The 19,533-nt window shown below is 39.4% G+C and overlaps 3 protein-coding genes across 3 annotated transcripts; 2 read left to right on the forward strand and 1 right to left on the reverse strand.

Annotated features, from left to right (window-relative positions):
• The first annotated feature begins 2,681 nt into the window (after nt 1-2,681).
• On the forward strand, nt 2,682-6,787 carry LOC104802239 (serine/threonine-protein phosphatase PP2A-3 catalytic subunit). Its single transcript, XM_010525736.2, has 11 exons — nt 2,682-2,943; nt 3,736-3,792; nt 3,973-4,056; nt 4,294-4,365; nt 4,721-4,792; nt 4,911-4,951; nt 5,316-5,382; nt 5,679-5,870; nt 5,969-6,058; nt 6,147-6,254; nt 6,373-6,787. The coding sequence occupies exons 1-11, from the start codon at nt 2,851-2,853 to the stop codon at nt 6,436-6,438; spliced, it is 942 nt and encodes a 313-aa protein (XP_010524038.1). The 5' UTR covers nt 2,682-2,850; the 3' UTR covers nt 6,439-6,787.
• A 204-nt stretch (nt 6,788-6,991) lies between these two features.
• Nucleotides 6,992-10,682, reverse strand: LOC104802240 (eukaryotic translation initiation factor 3 subunit C-like). The gene is made up of 4 exons (XM_010525737.2): nt 10,566-10,682; nt 10,088-10,150; nt 8,203-9,972; nt 6,992-8,085 (listed from the first exon to the last, which is right to left on the reverse strand). Exons 2-4 carry the CDS (start codon nt 10,109-10,111, stop codon nt 7,222-7,224), a joined length of 2,658 nt encoding a protein of 885 aa, XP_010524039.1. The 5' UTR covers nt 10,112-10,150; nt 10,566-10,682; the 3' UTR covers nt 6,992-7,221.
• A 3,838-nt stretch (nt 10,683-14,520) lies between these two features.
• Nucleotides 14,521-17,948, forward strand: LOC104802241 (sn1-specific diacylglycerol lipase beta). The gene is made up of 8 exons (XM_010525738.2): nt 14,521-14,761; nt 15,138-15,464; nt 15,645-15,838; nt 15,942-16,292; nt 16,404-16,604; nt 16,744-16,814; nt 16,938-17,077; nt 17,293-17,948. The coding sequence occupies exons 1-8, from the start codon at nt 14,722-14,724 to the stop codon at nt 17,661-17,663; spliced, it is 1,695 nt and encodes a 564-aa protein (XP_010524040.1). The 5' UTR covers nt 14,521-14,721; the 3' UTR covers nt 17,664-17,948.
• The last annotated feature ends 1,585 nt before the right edge of the window (nt 17,949-19,533 follow it).

Raw genomic sequence — 19,533 nt, forward strand, 5'->3', positions numbered from 1 at the left:
ATGTTTTGTATATATCATCATATTTATTCTTTAATCTGACTTGAATATCATTTCTCTTAAAATAGTGACATCATGAGAAAATTATTAAAAAGATTAAATGAAATATTGAAAACAAAGACAACTTACAAACATTTCTTACAGGCCTTTCTTGGATTCATCTTCAATCTCATGTGTATCACGTCCTTTTTTCCCACCATTTGTTTTTCTTAATCGAGGCTTATTCTTTCTGTGCATCATGATAACCTCTTTTGGCCCGTTGGAGTTTTCGGAAGACCAAGAACTTGTAATCTTGTCTTGATCACATGCAGTGGATAAACAAATATCGCAGCGATCGCCCTTGAATTTCCACATCAATCCAAAAACAATAATCCAATAAAACACAACTCACCTAAAAAAAATCATCGATCAAAGCGAAAAGAATCCTAAAGCAGAAGAAATATCATCGAACTTACCAGCGCCGACACCAACACCAGCGTTGCAGATGACATCTCTGATGCTTTGGAAATCACCGGAAGAATCCCCACTCCCACTCATCACTAACAACTTAATCATCTGTTAGCGCTCGCCCGGGACCAAGTTATTATTATTTCATTTTTCGCACTAATTCAACCAGGAACGGAGAACAACACAAGAGACTATAAACTCGTGAATTAATAACCCCCTAAATGGACCGAAAACATCGAAGACCTAAGAAAACGCAAGGACATACTTGAGAGTGATCATGTTTCATGAGGCCCATTAGGGTTTACGAAGCGAGGAGGAGATCCGAATCAGAATATCAGATACAATATTCGATTGCCTTGAGCAGACGCAGGCCAACCTCACGGGCCGTCAAGTTCGTTGCCTTCTCTATCAAACCCTTCACCCTCCCATCATCGTCGCCGCTGCCCCTGTCTCCTCCATCGCTGGAATGATGCGCAACCCGTTGTAGACTTTTCGCGGATTTATTTATTTTTTATCCTTTTTGTTTGTTTTTTGAGTATCCGTTATTATTAATTGCACTTACATGGGAAAAGGATACCACATTTTTATATGTTTATTAGTGGAGGAATGAATACCACTTTAATTCAAGAGTGTTCCGTTTTTATTTTAAAGGCAATAAATTACAATTATGATTTGAAAGGTAAGGTGAATGGTTCAATTACTCCAATAAAGCGTTTTTTAATTTTTACATGGCGAAATTGATGAACCAATAAAAATACAAAAACTTCCATGTAGATGATGATGTGTCATGTAATTATATTGTAAATTTTGCTACGTGACTTTTAATATAGCCAAACGTAATCAACATTTTAATAATAAATATAGTGATTAGTGGGATAATAAATTATGGCGACACGTTTTAATTTTTTTACTCTAATGTGAAATATAATTGAAAATTACAATAATGAATGTATTTAAAACAAAAATAAATCTATGTATTTACTCATACTCAAACGTTTTTTTTATAATTAAATGAATATTTTTTTTTATAAAAAACGATAATTAGAAAATCATTCATTAGTCTTTTAGTGGATATATACATACAATGATGAATATAATGTAAATAAAAATAAAAATATTTATTCTAATTTCGAAAATAATCTTTATAGATATATTAGGTGGCTTCATATAATCTTTTTGATATATTAATATGTTAGTTTATATTAATTAGATACATTGTTTTAAAATCATAATTTTTTCATTTACACACACATATATAATTACACTATATATATATATATATAATTAGAACATCATATATTTTTAACTTACACAATATATATATGTATGTGAATTTTAGAAATATATAAATATTTTTTTACTTTTATTAAATCATATCTTTGATATATTAATTTTTTTAATAATCCTCATGTAATTGTCTAATATTTTTTCATAATTATCCATTTAAATGATAAATATGCTCTTCATTAGATTATATGTCATCATTAGTTTATAAGCCAATCAAAATCTACAAAACTTCCACCTAGGATGCTTAGGTGTCCTCACCAAATCTCTTTAAACATCTTTATTAATATATATATAGATTTGCGTCCGGAAAAGAAAAGATATTCTATTCGCATGTTTCGAGTTCACATTTCCATCTCTATTTTCCTTATTTTTATTTTATAAAAGCGAGTAGAGAAATATTCTACCATACAGTCAAATAATATATATATTTATTTTAGTTTAAAAAAAAGATCGCCTAAAAAATCGCTTGTCTATTATAATAATTAATATATTTCAATTTCAATAGGAATATTTTCAAAACAATTTATATGAATTAATGGTTATATATCCTTACATTCTATACATGCTCATATAATGAAGAAGTCAGATAAAACATGTGTATATAAATGTATAGCAAAGTTGTGTTGGACCGGATGGAAAGGGCATTTTATATTCTTCTTATAGTTTTTTTTTTCATAGAGCAATAAAAGATATTAAATTTGTTATTTAGAAACAGAAATTGAGTGTGATTCGTTATAACGAATTTGATCATAATAGACAAAAAAAATAAATCATATAACACGAAAGGCATTTATAGAGCGATTATCAGAGTAGTAATAAGTAAATCATTCGCACACGTGGCTCAACATGGTCGTTCGTTGTTTGGGGTTAGATGATTGTTTTAAGGGTATTTAGGTAATTCCACTTCGATGGCTCCAAGGCTACAAACCCACTCGCGCTCTTCCCCATTTTCATCCTCTTTCACTGTGGGGAGAGAGAGCGAGAGAGAGAGAGAAGAAGAATACGCAGAATCCGTCCAATTTAGGGTTAGGGCAGTCCGTAATCTTGAAACCTGGTCCCGGTTTCTGATCTGTTTTCCGGATCGGAAGACACGAAGAGGGCGGACAAGAAGTTGCGAAAATGGGCGCTAATTCGCTTCCGACGGAATCAACCCTCGATCTGGATGAGCAGATCTCGCAGCTCATGCAGTGCAAGCCCCTCTCGGAGCAACAGGTGCTCCCGATTGTTCCTTAGATGATAGCATTTTTTGTCATCTTTTGTTTTCCGGTGTTTAATTGGATCCGGGTTTTAGTTTGCTGGTGTGACCGCTGGTGGTAGCGGTGTTTAAATCTCCTGCTATGTTTCGAATCAGAGGGTTGTTTTGTCTTGTTGAGGTCTCATTGAGTATGTGAGTATTGGATTTGATTTCGAGGGTTTTGATTCAACCAAATGAAGATCTTCCGGAAATGGTAGATCTCTTCGTATGTGTATATTCTCGGGGGTATTCATTTGTTTTTAGTATTTGTACGGGCCGAGAAAAATGGTTGATTTACGGTGAATTTTGGCTGCATAGGGCTCTGAATCTGAAGGGATTAGGTCGCATCTAATTTGTCTGATAATGTAGGCTCGTCTGATTACTGGGCTCCTGGTGGTTCGCCTAAGGTTTTAGGTCATTAAGCTGGTGATTGAATGTGGGATCTTCCTGCATCTAGTTGGCTGCATCTGCGGCCGTTTATTTTAGGACAATTAAAAGAAAGCCTAGAAAAAAAGTTCTTGTTTGTGTAAGAGATGTTGCAACTCGGTAAAGACCTTAAAGAGCTAATATTGCGCGAAACCTGATCAATATTTTGTAGGTGGGCATTTTGTAAATTTTCCCGTGGTTGCTGCTTGTGACAAGTTGGTACTGTTCAATGTTTTTAAGTATTATTTGTTATAGTGGTTATTAGTATTTGTCTCTTTTATTTCTTTAGAACAAAAGAGGTGACAGGCGAATTATGATGTGCAGTATTATTTTGTTTTCCTTAGGTCAGAGCACTATGCGAGAAAGCAAAGGAGATCTTGATGGAAGAAAGCAACGTACAGGTCAGTTCTTGATGTCTCATCTCTTTCTATTTGACATGTTTGCCTCTTTGAATTTTCCATCTATCTTGGTGATTATAATTGACGTGGTAGGTTGTGCAGTTAGCAGTGAATTAATTTCCGTCCATATCATCCCTTATTGTTTGATTCAAGGAAAGTAATTCATTTTTTCCTTGCATGCAGCCTGTGAAAAGCCCTGTCACAATCTGTGGTGACATTCATGGACAGTTCCATGATCTTGCAGAGCTTTTCCGTATAGGGGGACAGGTAATTACTTTAGATGTACTATCTTGCATCTTTATAACAAATTGTTCGGTCTAACCAGGGGTTTAAAAGTTCCCAGGAACTGTGTATGCTAGATAATCAGAATACTGTACTTCCGTTTCTCTGCGTTAAGTTTGAAATTGTTAATTAGATTTCTGTTTCAATTTTATATTCTCTTTTTCGCCTGTCATCAATTAGCTCATTGTAATCTGATGCTTGTAAATTTGCTCTTTTTGGCAGTGTCCAGATACCAATTATCTGTTTATGGGAGACTATGTGGACCGTGGATATTATTCTGTTGAAACTGTTACGGTGAGAAGATTTGCTTATACCATCTTCTGACTTCCTTTTTATTCATTGAGGCATACTGTTTGTTCAAGTCTAAAGATACTTTCTTGTATGCTAAGCTATTAAATATATTGTTTACATACTGGGGTTTTGCTATCTACTTTTTCAATAACTTTTTTCTCGGATGGTTACTTGTTTTTCTTTCTTCTTTTTAGTGGAAATAATATATCTTTGTGCCCAATGCTGACAATATGATATTACATGTCATACTAAACTGATTAAGCATCTAGAGTTGCCTCAGTTGATTTGTTTATGTATGTGCTTATTCTGGATTATGATATGAAGTATGTAACTCTTGTCTTTCTTTTCCCCTTTCCAGCTGTTAGTTTCCTTGAAAGTACGGTACCCTCAGCGAATTACTATTCTCCGAGGAAACCATGAAAGTCGTCAGGTATACTAATTGTTTTGTGTTTTCACTTGTACACTGACCTTCTGAGTTAAGCACTATACTGAGATAATTACTCAATCTGGCATAAACAAGACCTTTTTTGTTTGCTTCCCTCTGGCAGATCACTCAAGTTTATGGATTCTATGACGAATGCCTGCGGAAGTGAGTCTTCTGGCAAACATCTATGTTGTGTCTAATCTGCGATTATTAATCCACATCAATCATGCCAAAAAATCTTCTAGTTTGTTAGGATGTCATTTACACTTGTCCTTTTTGTTGTTCTAGCTGCTCATGTCCGTTGGTTCCTAAAGTTGTCGCTTTCTCCCAATTTTTGTTTATTTATATTGATCTTTAATTGGTTGCTCATTAGAATAATGTGGTATTTTTTGCATCCGCAGCATAGTCTTCCACCAATTGCTGTGTAAAATGCATCTGATTCAACATGTATTGCCCTTTTACAGTAGCAGGAAATTCATTTGGGTTATGTCTGCCACAATTTGTTTACCGCAGTTTCATCTATTTGCAGGTACGGCAATGCCAATGTATGGAAAATCTTCACAGACCTCTTTGACTATTTTCCGCTGACAGCCTTGGTTAGTCCTATTACATTACCTTGTACCTTTGTTTCCTCATTTATGAAGTTAGTATCCAGAAGAAGAGTAATCTGATCCTGCATTCTTCTATCCTCCTGTCAATTTGAAGCTATATTTATTCTTAAGATGCTGTCGATAGAGAGATTTAAATTGCATCTGTTAGTAACAACCATTACACTGAAAATGAAACATCTTTTAACTATGACTTGTCTCACTGATCTGAATGTTGCATGAATGAGTTTTTCCACCACCAAACCATCAGTTTATGCATCTCATGTCTTATTTCTTCTTTGCAGGTTGAATCCGAAATATTCTGTCTTCATGGTGGATTGTCCCCATCTATTGAAACCCTTGACAACATAAGGAATTTTGACAGAGTGCAAGAAGTTCCGCATGAAGGACCCATGTGTGATTTGTTATGGTCTGACCCTGATGACCGATGTGGTTGGGGGATCTCACCTCGTGGTGCTGGATATACTTTTGGTCAGGTAAATTACAAAATCTACGTTTTGGAGGGTGGTCCTCAATCTGCTATTGCTCTGGGTAGTATTTGATTGATTATCTTTTGTGCATTCTGTTTCCACAGGACATATCTGAACAATTCAATCACGCTAACAGCTTAAAACTCATTGCCCGAGCCCATCAGCTGGTTATGGATGGATTCAACTGGGCACATGTAATCCAATCGAACCTCTCTTCCCTGCAGTGGTGTTTGCCAGTCTAAGATCCTTCGTTCATCTGTGTATTTTTGTTTCGGTTGGCAGGAGCAAAAGGTGGTAACTATATTCAGTGCACCGAACTACTGCTATCGGTGTGGAAACATGGCATCGATTCTTGAGGTCGATGACTGCAGGGGCCACACGTTCATCCAGGTCTTTTGCATTGCATTGCGTTGCTATCTATATATATATATATAATTTGATGGGCTGGAAGCCTGGTTTCTTTGAAAGGAAAGTAAGTAAAAAGAGCTAAATGGGTGGGATTCTGCAGTTTGAACCAGCACCGAGGAGAGGAGAACCAGATGTTACTCGAAGGACCCCTGACTACTTCCTGTGACTCTCCCCGCCGTAAAGACCCTCTCTCCCCGCAAGTTCGGCTCTACGCAATTGTGTTCAGTGGTTGCTTCTTTTGTTTTGTTTTTTAAATCGATTTTTAGTGTCCTGCCCGGAATAGTGTATTATTGTAGGCGAGGAGGACACTCTTCCTTTGTCCTACTTTGTAGGCAAACGTATCATTCCCACCATCCATCCCCTCAACCCCAATGAGGATGAAGAAGACGAAGAAGAGAAAATGGTAGCAAAGGAGAGAGAGTTGAAATGAAACACCTATGAGATTGTTTGGCTGCTCAGACTCGTGTCTTTACTTGCGAGATATTCTAATTTTATTTTCACGTTGCTTCTTCCCCTTTTCCCGTCCACTGTTCCCTCTCTTTTTTGTTTCAGTTTTGCTATATATTGTTAAGTAGTAGGATTTTTTTTTTAATCATTTACCAAATAAAACCCAGAAACTATTGTTGAAGCAAATGAGGATTCGTGCATCGGGCAGTAAGAACATGTATCAAGACGTAAAAGCTGGGTAAGAAGACCCCTTTCCCTCGGAAGATCCAACATAATGAACTCTTGTACTCATGAGCAGAAATAAGATCGTAAAGAAAACGTCCGACTGAAAAAATTTGTAATTCGAGATTTAATATTGAGGAAAACACAAACGGAACCAATGCGAACAACAAAAGCTTGTTCTCCTCCGACTACTTATCCATTTGGTTTCGATCAAAACAGAAGCAAGTCCTCTGACGCAAAAAAAAAGGGGGGGTTGTTGCTTCTCAGCCACCGAATTCTCTTAGGCACGGTTTCCTCGGTTAAGACTGACCATGCGGCCCGAGCTGTTCCCCGAGCCGCCTCTTCGGTTCTGACCACTCCATTCCCTGTTCTGGTGACCAATCCCCGACATTCGCCCACCTCCTCCTCGTCTTCCTTGTGTGTATGATGACACTCCTCCTGCTACAGCCGCCGCATAGTCCTGTGTGTTGTCCCTTCTCCTTGCGTTAAGATCAAGTCCTCCACCACCTGTCCTCGCCTCCATTGCCCTCTCATTGCTTTCTGCCAGTATCGATAGCTTCTCCGTTAACTGGAAGGCCAGTGCTTGTAGCCTGCTCTCCTTCACTTCCTGGAAGACTATGCATCGGCTTGGCTGGTCCCAGCTCGCATGTATCTCTTCGTTTACCATCATCTTGCTCACAATGCTGTGGACCTCTGCCTCGGATAAATCAAACATCTTTGCCAATTGGTCGAGGCCCATCGACTCGTAAGAGGTCGAGTACGTAAAGAGATACGTCCTTAGTGCCTCTTCTTTGATCCTGGCCTTCACCATATCCAGGACGGTTTCCCGGTTCTTGAGCAGCCTCCAGACATCGAGGGAGTTCAAAACGTCAAAGGCCTTTTGGAAGTCCCCTCTGGTGAGGGCTCGGGTGGCTGCCATCACGTGGTCACGTACATTCTCGGGAGGGCCGGTGAATGCTTGCCTCTCGCTCATCTCGAGCAAGCGGCGGAAATTCTTGCTTATCAGCTTGCGTTTGCCGTCATGCGAGTTGGCCGCCATGTTGGGGACCTCCAGCAGCATTGCACAGATGAGATGAACAGCCTCCAGAAGCTCGAGATTTATGTGCATGTGGTACGGCATTTGTCTTCTTCTTTCCAACCTTTCCTGTCAGACAAAAAAGAATTACACAACGAGCTTCAGTCCAAAACATGAATCCACTGATAAAGAATAATGACAGCACAAAACCTCAAAAATCCCCGAGATTGCAACAGAAAGTAGTACCTGCTCGGGGGTCTTCTCATGATACCGACTTTGAGAGACACCTTGAGCGAGCAACTCCCTCACCCTTTGACCAGAATACAGCTCAGAAAGGCAGCTGTGAGCCTCAGTGATCATTCCAGCCCGGAATGCGCAGAGACTGAGCTGAGCCATGGTCCTGTTGAAGAGGATTTGAGTCGAGATATCCATGTGCTGAATATTGTCCTGCAGATGACTCATCAGCAACAAATCTCTAGCAGTCGAAAACTTGTCCATCAAAGCATGGTGGTAGATATCGCAAAGCATTGCACGGGCTTTGGTCCGCTCATCTCCGTACTTGTAAATAAGAGACACGAGAATATCCATCATAGCTCGGCTACTCTCTGGGAAGGTGGGCTTACGAGGGACCACCTCCGGAACGACGATGAAGGAAGATGGAGGTCCAGCTCCCTCATTCGGTTCCTCACTTTCTTCATCTGCTTCCACCAACTCAGCCAATTTCCTCATAGCATCATAAACTTCCTGTGGCTTGTAGTAAATAAGCTCAACTCGTCTTAAGGCTACCTTGGCACAAGCTTTAAGATCCCCAACTCGCTCTATGTAGTCCTGAATGTTCTGAGCAAGAGCCAAAAACATGGGTTCGTCCCTCAGTCTCTCTACATACTCGCGAGTGTGAGGATCTATGCACTGCAAGCTCTTGAAAAACTCGGTATCTATCCTCTCTAAGAAGGCAACCAAGTTACCCCAGACCCGAATCGTTCCGTCAAAATCAGCTGGTTTTTGAGTTTCATTCTCATCAGGTTCAACTGTATCATCCACAACAATGTTAGTGTACTTGACAAGAATGTCCAGTATGGTGAGCATGTTCTGCACACATTTCTTCCAGACATTGATAGGCATGTGTCCGCTGAGACCTGGATTCACATCAAACTGCGCAGAAATAACACTAAACAAGATTTCGAGCTTCTGTGCAGGAGTCTTGGCAATCTTGGTCAAGAATGTAAGCTGTTCAACCTGTTCAAATCGACCGGTTCCCTTCCTACCACGGGCAGCCACAATTTCTTTGAACTTCTTGTTGACAGTATCCCATGTAATCTCCTTAGGATCTTTCATAAACAACTTATCCATAAGTTTATCTTTCCTACTGAGCATCTTCTCCCACGAGCGATCCCCCTTGTCTGCAGATTCCTCCTCGTCCTCTTCTTCAGATTCTGGCCCTAGGTTTGGAACATCTTCCTCAAACTCGTCTTCCTCTTCCTCATCTTCATCTTCATCATCTTCCTCTTCCTTCTCTCCCTCACTCTCTGGAGACTCCCTATACTTATTAATTGCATCTTCATACTGCTTATTGTTCTTCTTCAATTTCTGTTTCATCGAGTTCAATGCCTTGGAGTTACTGGGGCTCATCTTCTTCTTGGCTTCCTTATTTGCCAGAGTTTGATTTAAGAAGTCCTCCAACATCACAAGGGTTTTGATGTACATTGTAGGAACCTTCACAGCCTCCGTAACCCTCATGACCTTTTCCAGCTGTTTGTTGAGTTTCTCAAAATTCTCCTGCAGGCTAACCCAGTCATTGATCTTCATGGCATTCTTCATCTGTTCTATGGTGCTTGTCATCTCTTCAAAACGCTTATCTTTGGCTGACCTAACCACACGCCTCTGCCCATCAGAATCATCGCTGTCACTTGCATTACCTGGAAGGTAACGTGAATTAATCCCACCGGCAGAATCACCGCCTGGGACCTCATCGACCTCTTCCTCATACTCACTCTCGTCCTCACTGTCACTTCCACCCTACAGGCAAGGAAAAAAATCGATGTGAAAAAGGAAGAAAGCACACAAACGAGGCAAGTCAATATACCAAAGTAAAACAATTGTGATATAGTGTACAAGAGTTGGGGAATGAAACCTGGGCAAAAAAACGAGAAGCCATCTTTCTCAGCAGAAGCTAAACACACGAAGGTACAGGGACCTGCAAGCCACACGAGAAAATACAAGATAAGGCAATTGAAGGCAAAGAACTCAATAAAACCCTATGCAAAGTAAAATTAAACAGAATCATAGTAGAACCACTACACATATCTAAAAGAAGAATCCACACAAGAAGCTAATTCAAATCCTCCTACACATAATAAAATTTCCCCCATTAAAAATTCGGTGTAACATCAAACAGCATAACTCAAATCCCGCGGAAGAACAAAAAATCGATTTTAAGCACCGATACTCAAGCACAAACGGTGGAAACCCCTGTAATCGATCCTTAAATTAACTATTCCCTGTTCAACTTAAGACAGAAATCGAACAGGAAATATCCATACAAAACACAAACCGATCGCAGAGAAAATATGCCGAACAAGATATAGATCCAGAGCAATCAAGAACTGCACCTGAATTGAAAAAGATAGGGTTGCTGTGATTGAATCTCCCGAACTCCGATCTGCGCGTGAAAGGAACAAAGGATAGAAACCCGAAGGCCGAACGCAAATGTGTGGCCGACGTAATATATTCCGTGTGTACGATACGCTTTAGGGTTTTGCGATTAGGGACGGTACTCTTATTTTCTTGAACTTCCTAATTTGCCCTCGACTGCCCTTGGTTATTACGATTTTGGGCTACCGTCACCTGTTGGCTCAGAGTCGACGTGTCTCTTAAAAGCTGACACGTGTGCTTAAAAATACCCAGATTCGAGAGAATATATGGCGGTCGATAACTAATCATGGCTAACAATTTTATTATGTTTGGTGCGCAATTTCGTTAGAACATTACAACATATTGAATTCGTTAACATATAATACATTTCAGCCAGTTCAATATTTTTTTCGGAAATTCTCCCTATCTTAAACACATGAAGAACTAGTTTTTTTTTTCTCTCCAAAATTTGCCCTACCTTGCATCCTAAGTAATCCAAAAAACAAAACCAGACGGTCATTCAGTACATGATTCTGCGCAACATAAACTTATCACCCAAATTCTTCTCCCTTGGCTTGTTCCTCTTCTTGTCGGGTACGAGGAAGATGAACTGTGAGAGCTTGGGACATTAGTGTTTGCTCAAGAATTAAAAGTAGGGTGTAGCTACTGGACAAGTGGTAAGAAGATTTCATTCGTTTTATGTGAATCTATTCGCTTCTCGAAAAACAATGTTTGTAAGATATAAATCCATCATTTACACTCTCGTGGAATGTGCGGAAACTGCAATTGATAACAGATTCGATCTCTCAGTCTTCAAGTCACTTGGTATGGTCTGGTTTGATTTCGGCACTGATCAACCTCTCAACTGGCCCTTCTACAATGGCAAGCTATCCTCCAACGGTTACCTACTAAGGATTGGCTTAGCCGATGAAGAATGCTATCCGGCCATCAGTCTCTATGCCGCCAGACGCACCAACACCTCTTCTTTTCCTTTCCCTTTAGCGTCGAGGTATGGTCACACTTTGCCCGTGCGTTGTTGTTGGAGTTCCCTGCCTCTTTGATTGTCTGATTGTTTGAGTTGGATAACACGACCATCTAATGACCAGAGTAAAAGTCGGACTATGATTGTCAAGCTACTACTACAGTCCGTCGCTTATGCAATATGGCGGAAAAGAAACAACTGAATCTTTCAAAACCAGGAACAACCTATCCATGTCATCCATCGGAAGCCAGATCACGGAATGAGGAATGCTCTCCTTTCTATCCAAGGAGGACGAATGGCAGACTGCGATTGGATTTGGTTTATTTGATAGAATCAAAACGGGCATAGTCTTGAGAATGGATTAGAAGTCTGGTTCATAGAAGGTTCTAAAAATCTTGATGGAAAATCTGCAGAATAATGAAAAAATATTCTTGATTGATTGGAAAGTGAAATCGTAATAAAATCGGCAGAAAATTCATTGATTATGGTATCAAATTGAAATCTAATTGATTCTATATATATTAATGTGAGATAATCTCAACTAGTATAAGTAGGGGTCTTGTTTATCTCATTTGACACACCACAACAAAAAACTATTGAGCATCCACAACTATGCTCATATCTCTCTTTGAGTTCGCTTGGTATTCGGAAAAAATTTCTTCCGAATATGCGATCGTTATATCCTACGAATTCACCGTACTCCAATAACCTCAAAACTTTAGAGATGACACGAAAATCGAATTTAAAGAAACTATGTTTCACAGATCTTGACAAATAATTTTTTTTTATTATAGATATTAATCTGAAATCGTTCGGATTGACATAGTTTGTCGTCGTCAACAAGTGTCGTACCCAACTGAACATTGGTTCAAACTTACGTCATCTAACACCATCCTTTTGTAATAGTTGTTTCCGGGTTCAATCTGTGTACACTTCTTACCCATGGGTCTCCCTACAGCCTTCTGTAATACGGTGTAAGGAGTGGCTTGTAAACCAAATTTTGATTCAAATATAAATCTGTTATTCCTCTTATATGATTGATGATTCTTCAGCTGTCTCTTTGACTCTTGCAACTGTGCTCTTGATATTGGCAATGGCTTCTAAATCCTCTTCAGTCGTCACCTGTACACTGCTCTGCGGAGAAAGAAGAGGGAAAGCCTCACGACCTGGTTTCAATGGAGAACATCTCGACCAAACACTAAGATGCACACGTGTTTGAAGACGGGTGCCTGAATCATGACCGTTAAAACTGATTGACCGGCAGAATGTTTTCGTTTCGGCCGAGCCAAGACTCAGAGGATCTGACGAGTGCTACCCAGAACATGTGTTGGACAAGGAGGTTTCTGTATGACTGTAAAACCAAGAATGTACAAAAACCATAAAATAGTGATAGATGCAAGCTTCTGTTTTTGTCAGAAAATGGCAAACAACAAAGAAAGCTACTCTCGACCCTGAGAATCTGTCACCATGTAAGCGCATATGAACCCAGAACAAGATCCAGGCACAATATCAAAACTTGGGATAGTTAAGATGTCGACATTGAGACATTACGTCAAACACACTATCATATGCGAATCTCACAATACAGACAAGCAGAGAGCATGATCCTTTCTTCCAAAGACGCAACCTTTCACATTTTCATGATATTTCACGACAAACAGACCCATGAGGGAAAATCTCTGCGTTCCGACTCAAACCCACGAACCGAAAAAGCAAAAGGAGGAGCTGGTAGAACCAGAACTTGATGTTTGAGCCAGCCAGAACCCAAGAGAAGATGGTCACAAAGGAACTGGCAATGATGAAAGAGATAGAGCGAACTGAACAACAGAATGAGTTCATGGGAACAATGGCGGCCATTTTTCGCTTTCGCTTTCAAAGATGCTCAAGTAACTACAATACCACGCCGCAGTTTTGTTCGGATTGCTTACATATATAACTGGCAATCATTTCGTTTTTTCTTTTTTTCATATGAAATAAGAACAGGGATTTATGCCTTTTCTGTGTGATTTCGTAAGAGCTGTATTTGGAGACTGCGCCATTCCGCCATGAAACTTGATAGATCTATGAACTGTTTACGACAGTCGATGCAAAGAACAAAATCCAAACCGCCATTGTAGATACTAACAAGTACCTGTACATAAACTTCTGGTATACTGATTCTTTATACCATTGAAGTCGCTTCTCAAATTGCCCATCGGATTTCGCAATAAATTCCAGTTTCAAGATCTTATTCTGCTGCTCTTGCATTGTAAAAACGAGCAATTGCTTTCAACAAAAGGCGAGAAACCAATCAAAGAACGACACCTCGATCGACTAAAACTAAGAGAATGATCAGATAGAGCTAATACGTGAGATGCCATCATCTCGGCGATCAAACCAATAGGGAAACAATAACTGTGTTCATCATTTCATTCTCTTTTTTTTTTCTCTTTATCCGACAACCAAAACGAAATTTCAGACAACGAAGAACAGTTAAATTGGAATCCAGGAGGAGGAGGAGGATCAGATAGAGCTAATACAAAGGTCGATGCCATCATCTCGGCGATCAAACCAATAGGGAATCATCTTTCTATCATCATTTCTTCCTCCACTCCCAACGATTCAACGAAAATAACAAGGAAAAAACGCAATCTTTTCTTCAAAACTAGAGAACAAAACCACAGAGCAAACCCAAATTCGCATATCCAATGGAGGACTGCAACCCATAAGAACAAGCCTCGGAGAAGACGACGAACGATGGCAACATAACGGAACCCTAATCTAAGTAGACGCTTATATACACAATTTTACTGTCGATTGGTGACATTAGGGTTTGTTTGGGTTCCCTCCAGTTTTTCCTAATGACGCAATTGCCCTCGTAGTACCTTTTAATTTACATTGGGCCGAAAATGGGCCCAATTAAGCCCATAAGTCAGTATACCAGTTTGGAGAAGTGCCGAGTCGGTGACGGCGACTCAGTCGGTCATCTGTCTCTCACTCTCCGAGTTGTTTTTCGGCCTTTCTCCGGCTCAGTGGTTAGCTTTTGACACGCGCCGCGGCTTTCCCCGGCGGGTTCTCACGTCGGGGCGCATTCTATCTTACTTTCTGCGGCAATTTTTCATCGGAATAAGGAAACGTGGTTTGGCAGGAAAATCCATTTCTGAGTTTGCCCAATGGTTAATCAGTCGATGAATCGTTTTCGCTACAGTTTCTGTAAGCTCTCGTTACTCTTGCTCTCTCGTCTAGAACTTTCTCGCCTTTTCTTGATGGAATCTTTTTTCAATGGTTAAACCGATGGATGCTTCCTTTTTTGTTATCATTATTTCGTTTCTCCGGTCCATGATACGATGGTTGAACATTGACGTCTTCGAATGGTTCGATGAAGAACAATTTGTATACAAATTGTCAGTTGTCTAATGATATTTCTCTGTGTCGGTGTATTTGAAATTAATTGTTTGAAAAATTCCTGCTTTCTTCGCTATGGTTTTGAGAAATTGTGTTGGTTCGGTGGCGTCTTGCAATCCCTCAATTTCGTCTTATATAGTTTGAAAAAGGCTCTAACTTGGTATTGATTCTTGAGAATTTCCAGTTTCAGTTATAGAAGATTCATCGCTCAAGAAGAGACAAGGGCCGCACCAAGGAATCGTTTACAATGTTATCAGCCGTTTTCAGTCGCAGTTGTCAAAATCAGACAAGCCGGAAAACGAGTTAGAACAGGTACAGGGAGTGAAGGAGACATCTACTAATGTCTCTTTGAGGTCTGAGATTCAGAAGAGGAAACGCTATGATTCTGGGAGTGACAGTTATAGCTCGGGTGATGAAGATACAAACGATGGAAAATGGAAGTTGGACTTAGCCTGGCTCACGAAGGCCCTCGAACCAGCTCTGCAATTGCGTAGGTGGGCTCTTCCAACAGGTCTGTTTGTGTTGAAACATGTAAAGGATTTGCATGATGAACTAAAGTCTTAACTTGTACAATTGAATTACACTCTCAATGGCATGCTCTCATGGAAGTAGTCTCTTCCTGAACATTTCAGTTCTGCGATTTATTCAGCGCCATGGATACTAACGCATTCTGTAATGCACGATTTCGTAGGATCTGGAGAGAAATCTCCCTCTAGCACTCGATCTGTCTCGGAGATCATTGCCAGCATTCAGAGGAGTAAGATTGGGGTTGAGGGTTGGACCTTGGGTGATCTTACAATCGGTCTATATCTTATATACCTCCGACAAGCATCTTTGAATCCGTCTGAGGATGTCAAGGGTGTAGAAGTTGTGTCAGACTCTACAGTAAGAACGTAATTCTTATCATTGTCATGTCGATGTTTCGGTGCGAATGGATTCATACACTATCTCCATGCCAGTGTTTATGTAAAGCTTTGATTCTGTGCAGGTTCATGATCTGATATACCATACCGAGTTAGCCAAAGGTTGTTACAGGGATAACGTCGCTGGTCTTGCAAGGAACAGTATGCTTCGAGAGAAAAACATTGTGAAATTTGTAAAGGATTCCAGCGTTATGAGGCCTGGATACTACATAGGAGTTGATCATCGGAGGAAGCTCGTGATCTTTGGAATACGGGGGACACATACCATCTATGATCTTATAACTGACATTGTTTCTTCAAGCGAGGATGAGGTCACTTTTGAAGGATATTCGACCCACTTTGGAACTGCTGAAGCTGCACGCTGGTTTCTTAACTACGAATTAGAAACCATACGGAAGTGTTTGGAGAAGTATGAGGTGACGATGATAAGAGCATAGTTTCCTCGATGTTTACTTTTCTACCCGAAAGCGCCATCATAAGTCATACTAAGATGGAATTTGTTTATAATTTACTTGAACCACGTACAGGGATACAGGTTAAGGTTGGTTGGTCATTCTCTTGGAGGTGCTATAGCTTCTTTACTAGCAATAATGCTCCGTAAAAGGCCCCAGAAGGACTTGGGATTCGACCCTGAAACTGTTTCGGCAGTTGGGTATGCAACACCTCCTTGCGTTTCGAAAGAGCTTGCAGAAAGTTGCTCCGAGTTCGTTACAACAGTAGTAATGCAGGTGAAAAGAATCACTGACTACATTTCTGGCTATGTGTACGGTAGATGATGATATCTCGTGATTTATTGCTGCAGCTTCCACGTCTGTATTGTCGTCCTTCCTTTGTTTTAGTGGCTTACTTCAATTCAACCCTTTACAGGATGATATTATACCTAGGCTAAGTACAGCATCTCTTGCAAGATTGAGGAATGAAATCCTACAGACTGATTGGTAAGAAGCATGCCTCTTCCAGTTGCTTTTATTAACTTCAACTTGTTTCCATATTAGAATAATTCCTTTTTTTCCTCCTAAGGAAATGAACCGGTATAATGCGGCCTCGTACTGTCAATGCAGGACAAGTGTGATTGAGAAGGGAGAATGGAAAAGTGTTATAGATTTGGTGACAAACGCAAAGCAGGTTGTCTCCTCTGTGCAAGATGTAGCACGAAAACTTTCAGAATATGCAAAATTCAGCAAGAAGACAGACTTCTCTGGTAATTACTATCCTCCTCAAATGCCAGACGTGCATTTGCAGAGCAACTTCAGAATTTTTGTATTGGCCATTTTCCTTGATATTTGACTAATATGGTAAATATATGATGACCCAGTCTTACAAGGAATACTCCCTAACATTGTTATGGACTTAGGTTATTATGATTGTATCTCGTGTTTTCATGATCCACTTTCTCTTTTCTTGCCCTATGACCAGATAGTTCCACCATGAACGGATCATCTGCTGCTCCCGCTGTCCCTCTGATCTCCGAGCCAGCGACAGGAGCTGGTAATGCCTTAAAGAAGAAGGAAACCGACGTCAGTGAGCCTGAAGAGTTATATGTACCTGGAACGGTATACTATCTGAAGAGAAACCTACGCCGAAAAACCAAAAGCGGAGGAGGGAAAGGAGTAGAATATTTCACATTGTGGAGGAGAGATCCCGGCCTGCATTTCCAGAGAATAGTTCTGTCGGGCAACTTCATTTCGGACCACAAGTGCGACAGCCATTACTACGCCCTGCGAGATGTGCTCAAAGGATATAAGGGTCACATCGAGGAAGAAATCTTCAGAAAGAGAGATGAGTAAAACATAATCCTCGCCATTCTCATCTATTTCCTTCCATTTGGATGAACGTACGTTTGCCTGTACCATAAAAGCTGTGAATCTCCGGACCTTTTGTCTCTGTGTCTGTTTCATGAAGAATTGGATCAATGGCAGCTTAGCTGCTCTTTGAGAAGAGGGGTTTTGTTTTGTTTTCAGTCACTCTTGGCTTTGATTGGCACTTTATGAGTGGTTTAGATAAGCAGGTTAACCCTAGGGTTATAAACCTAACTCTCCACGCCAATCCAATCAAATAAATTGTATTGGTCATACTTTTTTTTTAATAAATAACAATATAGTATTATATATATATTGTTGCTTTGTTAAATTGTACAATGCATCATTTCCGAAATATTTAAAACCAAGGCGGCATTCTTTATTTTTATTTTTCCATCTTGTATATGCATCACATAAAGTCGTCCTCTTTTTCGTTTGGAATTTATATATATATATATATATATAAAGCTTCTTTTAAACCCAAGTACTCAACAATTCTCCCAATTGTCGGGCTATATATATATATATGTGTGTGTGTGTGTGTTTCCACGTTATCTAGAACATAATTTGTATTATGTCATGTCTTTTTTCATCGTTTTGCCACTGTAACAATTGAACCTAAAGCCGTAGCGGTAAATCCAATAACAACAAAGGATGATTGCTGAGTATGAACTAATTACATCTGTTCCCATGGGTACAAAGGATAATTATTGAGTATTATTTTTTTATATATGTTCAAGTTAGATGTTTCTTGGATTTTTAGACATTATTAATCTAAGAAAGATAGGGATAATAGAAATCGCATTTTCGCTTTGTTTTTTCTTTTGGCGAGGAACGACGAGGGACAAAGTGAATTAATGATTTGAAGAAAAAGTACTTTAGGTTTCACTGATTGACATAGAGTGGAGTGGGGGGGGGTAAACCCTAAATTATTTTCACCTTTAATCGTCAGTGCTTACAAAATTTGTCTTTCCTCGCCGCAATTTTCATCGCGGTGTTTTGATTCAATCAACTCCCCACACCCAAATTACCTATAACCATTTCCTTTCTTATTTAACGCATAATTATAATATATATATATATATATGCATCATTATATTGAATTAAGAGAAATCGAGTTTTGAATCCAGAGAGTATATGATTGGAGCTCCACGAGGAACATCGTTTAGGACAGCTCTGGCGGTCCAGGTGTATTTTCTTCTTTTCTTATATAACATTAAGCATTAACGCCAAAGCCTTAGAGAGAGAGAGAGAGAGATGAGCAGTGATGGCTCATCTGTAGACAGCTAGATGAAAGAAAATTGTACGTTTCATTATTAAAAAAAAAAAGAAAATTGTGCGTACAAATTGGAACAAGAAGTGCATGAAACACTATGTTTTGTACCAAGAAAAGTTATATATTCGTCTGGTATAAATCTTGTAAGGATAGGGCTGTTGTCGTGGGGGCTTGCATCATTTTTATTTAAATCTTCTCTTACTTTTTGGCCAATTAATTAAACAAGTTCCTAATTATTGTTTTTCCTTTTGTCTCGATATAAAAAATACGAGTTTTTTTAATTTCGAGGAAACGCCCACTAACAAAAACATGTACACGGAAATATATATACAAACAAATTAATTAATTGGTCGTTTTCTTGTATTGTATTATTAACGATGTGTTATGTTCGTTCCTAATTACCGTCTCTAACTTAATTGATTAGATAAACCGTGTCCTTGTATTAAGGTTCGGACTTTGAAATTCTGCCTCTTGTTCAAAAGCACATACTCAAAAGTCCTTGTCTTTATTTGTTGTAACCCTTGTTTTAGTTCGATTTATAAGATCCTTATATTAAATTTGTATGCATACATGCACTTCTTT

This window comes from Tarenaya hassleriana, unplaced genomic scaffold, assembly GCF_000463585.1.
Source record: "Tarenaya hassleriana unplaced genomic scaffold, ASM46358v1 Cleome8, whole genome shotgun sequence".
Lineage (NCBI taxonomy): Eukaryota > Viridiplantae > Streptophyta > Magnoliopsida > Brassicales > Cleomaceae > Tarenaya > Tarenaya hassleriana.

Bases quoted from the DNA above. Each gene is read 5' to 3' on its own strand.
- LOC104802239 (XM_010525736.2), top strand. From the start codon at position 2,851: ATGGGCGCTAATTCGCTTCCGACGGAATCAACCCTCGATCTGGATGAG. The intron at 5,383-5,678 runs GTTAGTCCTATT...TCTTCTTTGCAG, and splicing joins ATTTTCCGCTGACAGCCTTG to GTTGAATCCGAAATATTCTG. The intron at 5,871-5,968 runs GTAAATTACAAA...CTGTTTCCACAG, and splicing joins CTGGATATACTTTTGGTCAG to GACATATCTGAACAATTCAA.
- LOC104802240 (XM_010525737.2), bottom strand. From the start codon at position 10,111: ATGGCTTCTCGTTTTTTTGCCCAG. The intron at 9,973-10,087 runs GTTTCATTCCCC...CCTTGCCTGTAG, and splicing joins CTTCTCGTTTTTTTGCCCAG to GGTGGAAGTGACAGTGAGGA. The intron at 8,086-8,202 runs GTACTACTTTCT...TTTGTCTGACAG, and splicing joins ATGAGAAGACCCCCGAGCAG to GAAAGGTTGGAAAGAAGAAG.
- LOC104802241 (XM_010525738.2), top strand. From the start codon at position 14,722: ATGGTTAATCAGTCGATGAATCGTTTTCGCTACAGTTTCT. The intron at 15,465-15,644 runs GTCTGTTTGTGT...ACGATTTCGTAG, and splicing joins TAGGTGGGCTCTTCCAACAG to GATCTGGAGAGAAATCTCCC. The intron at 16,293-16,403 runs GTGACGATGATA...AACCACGTACAG, and splicing joins AGTGTTTGGAGAAGTATGAG to GGATACAGGTTAAGGTTGGT.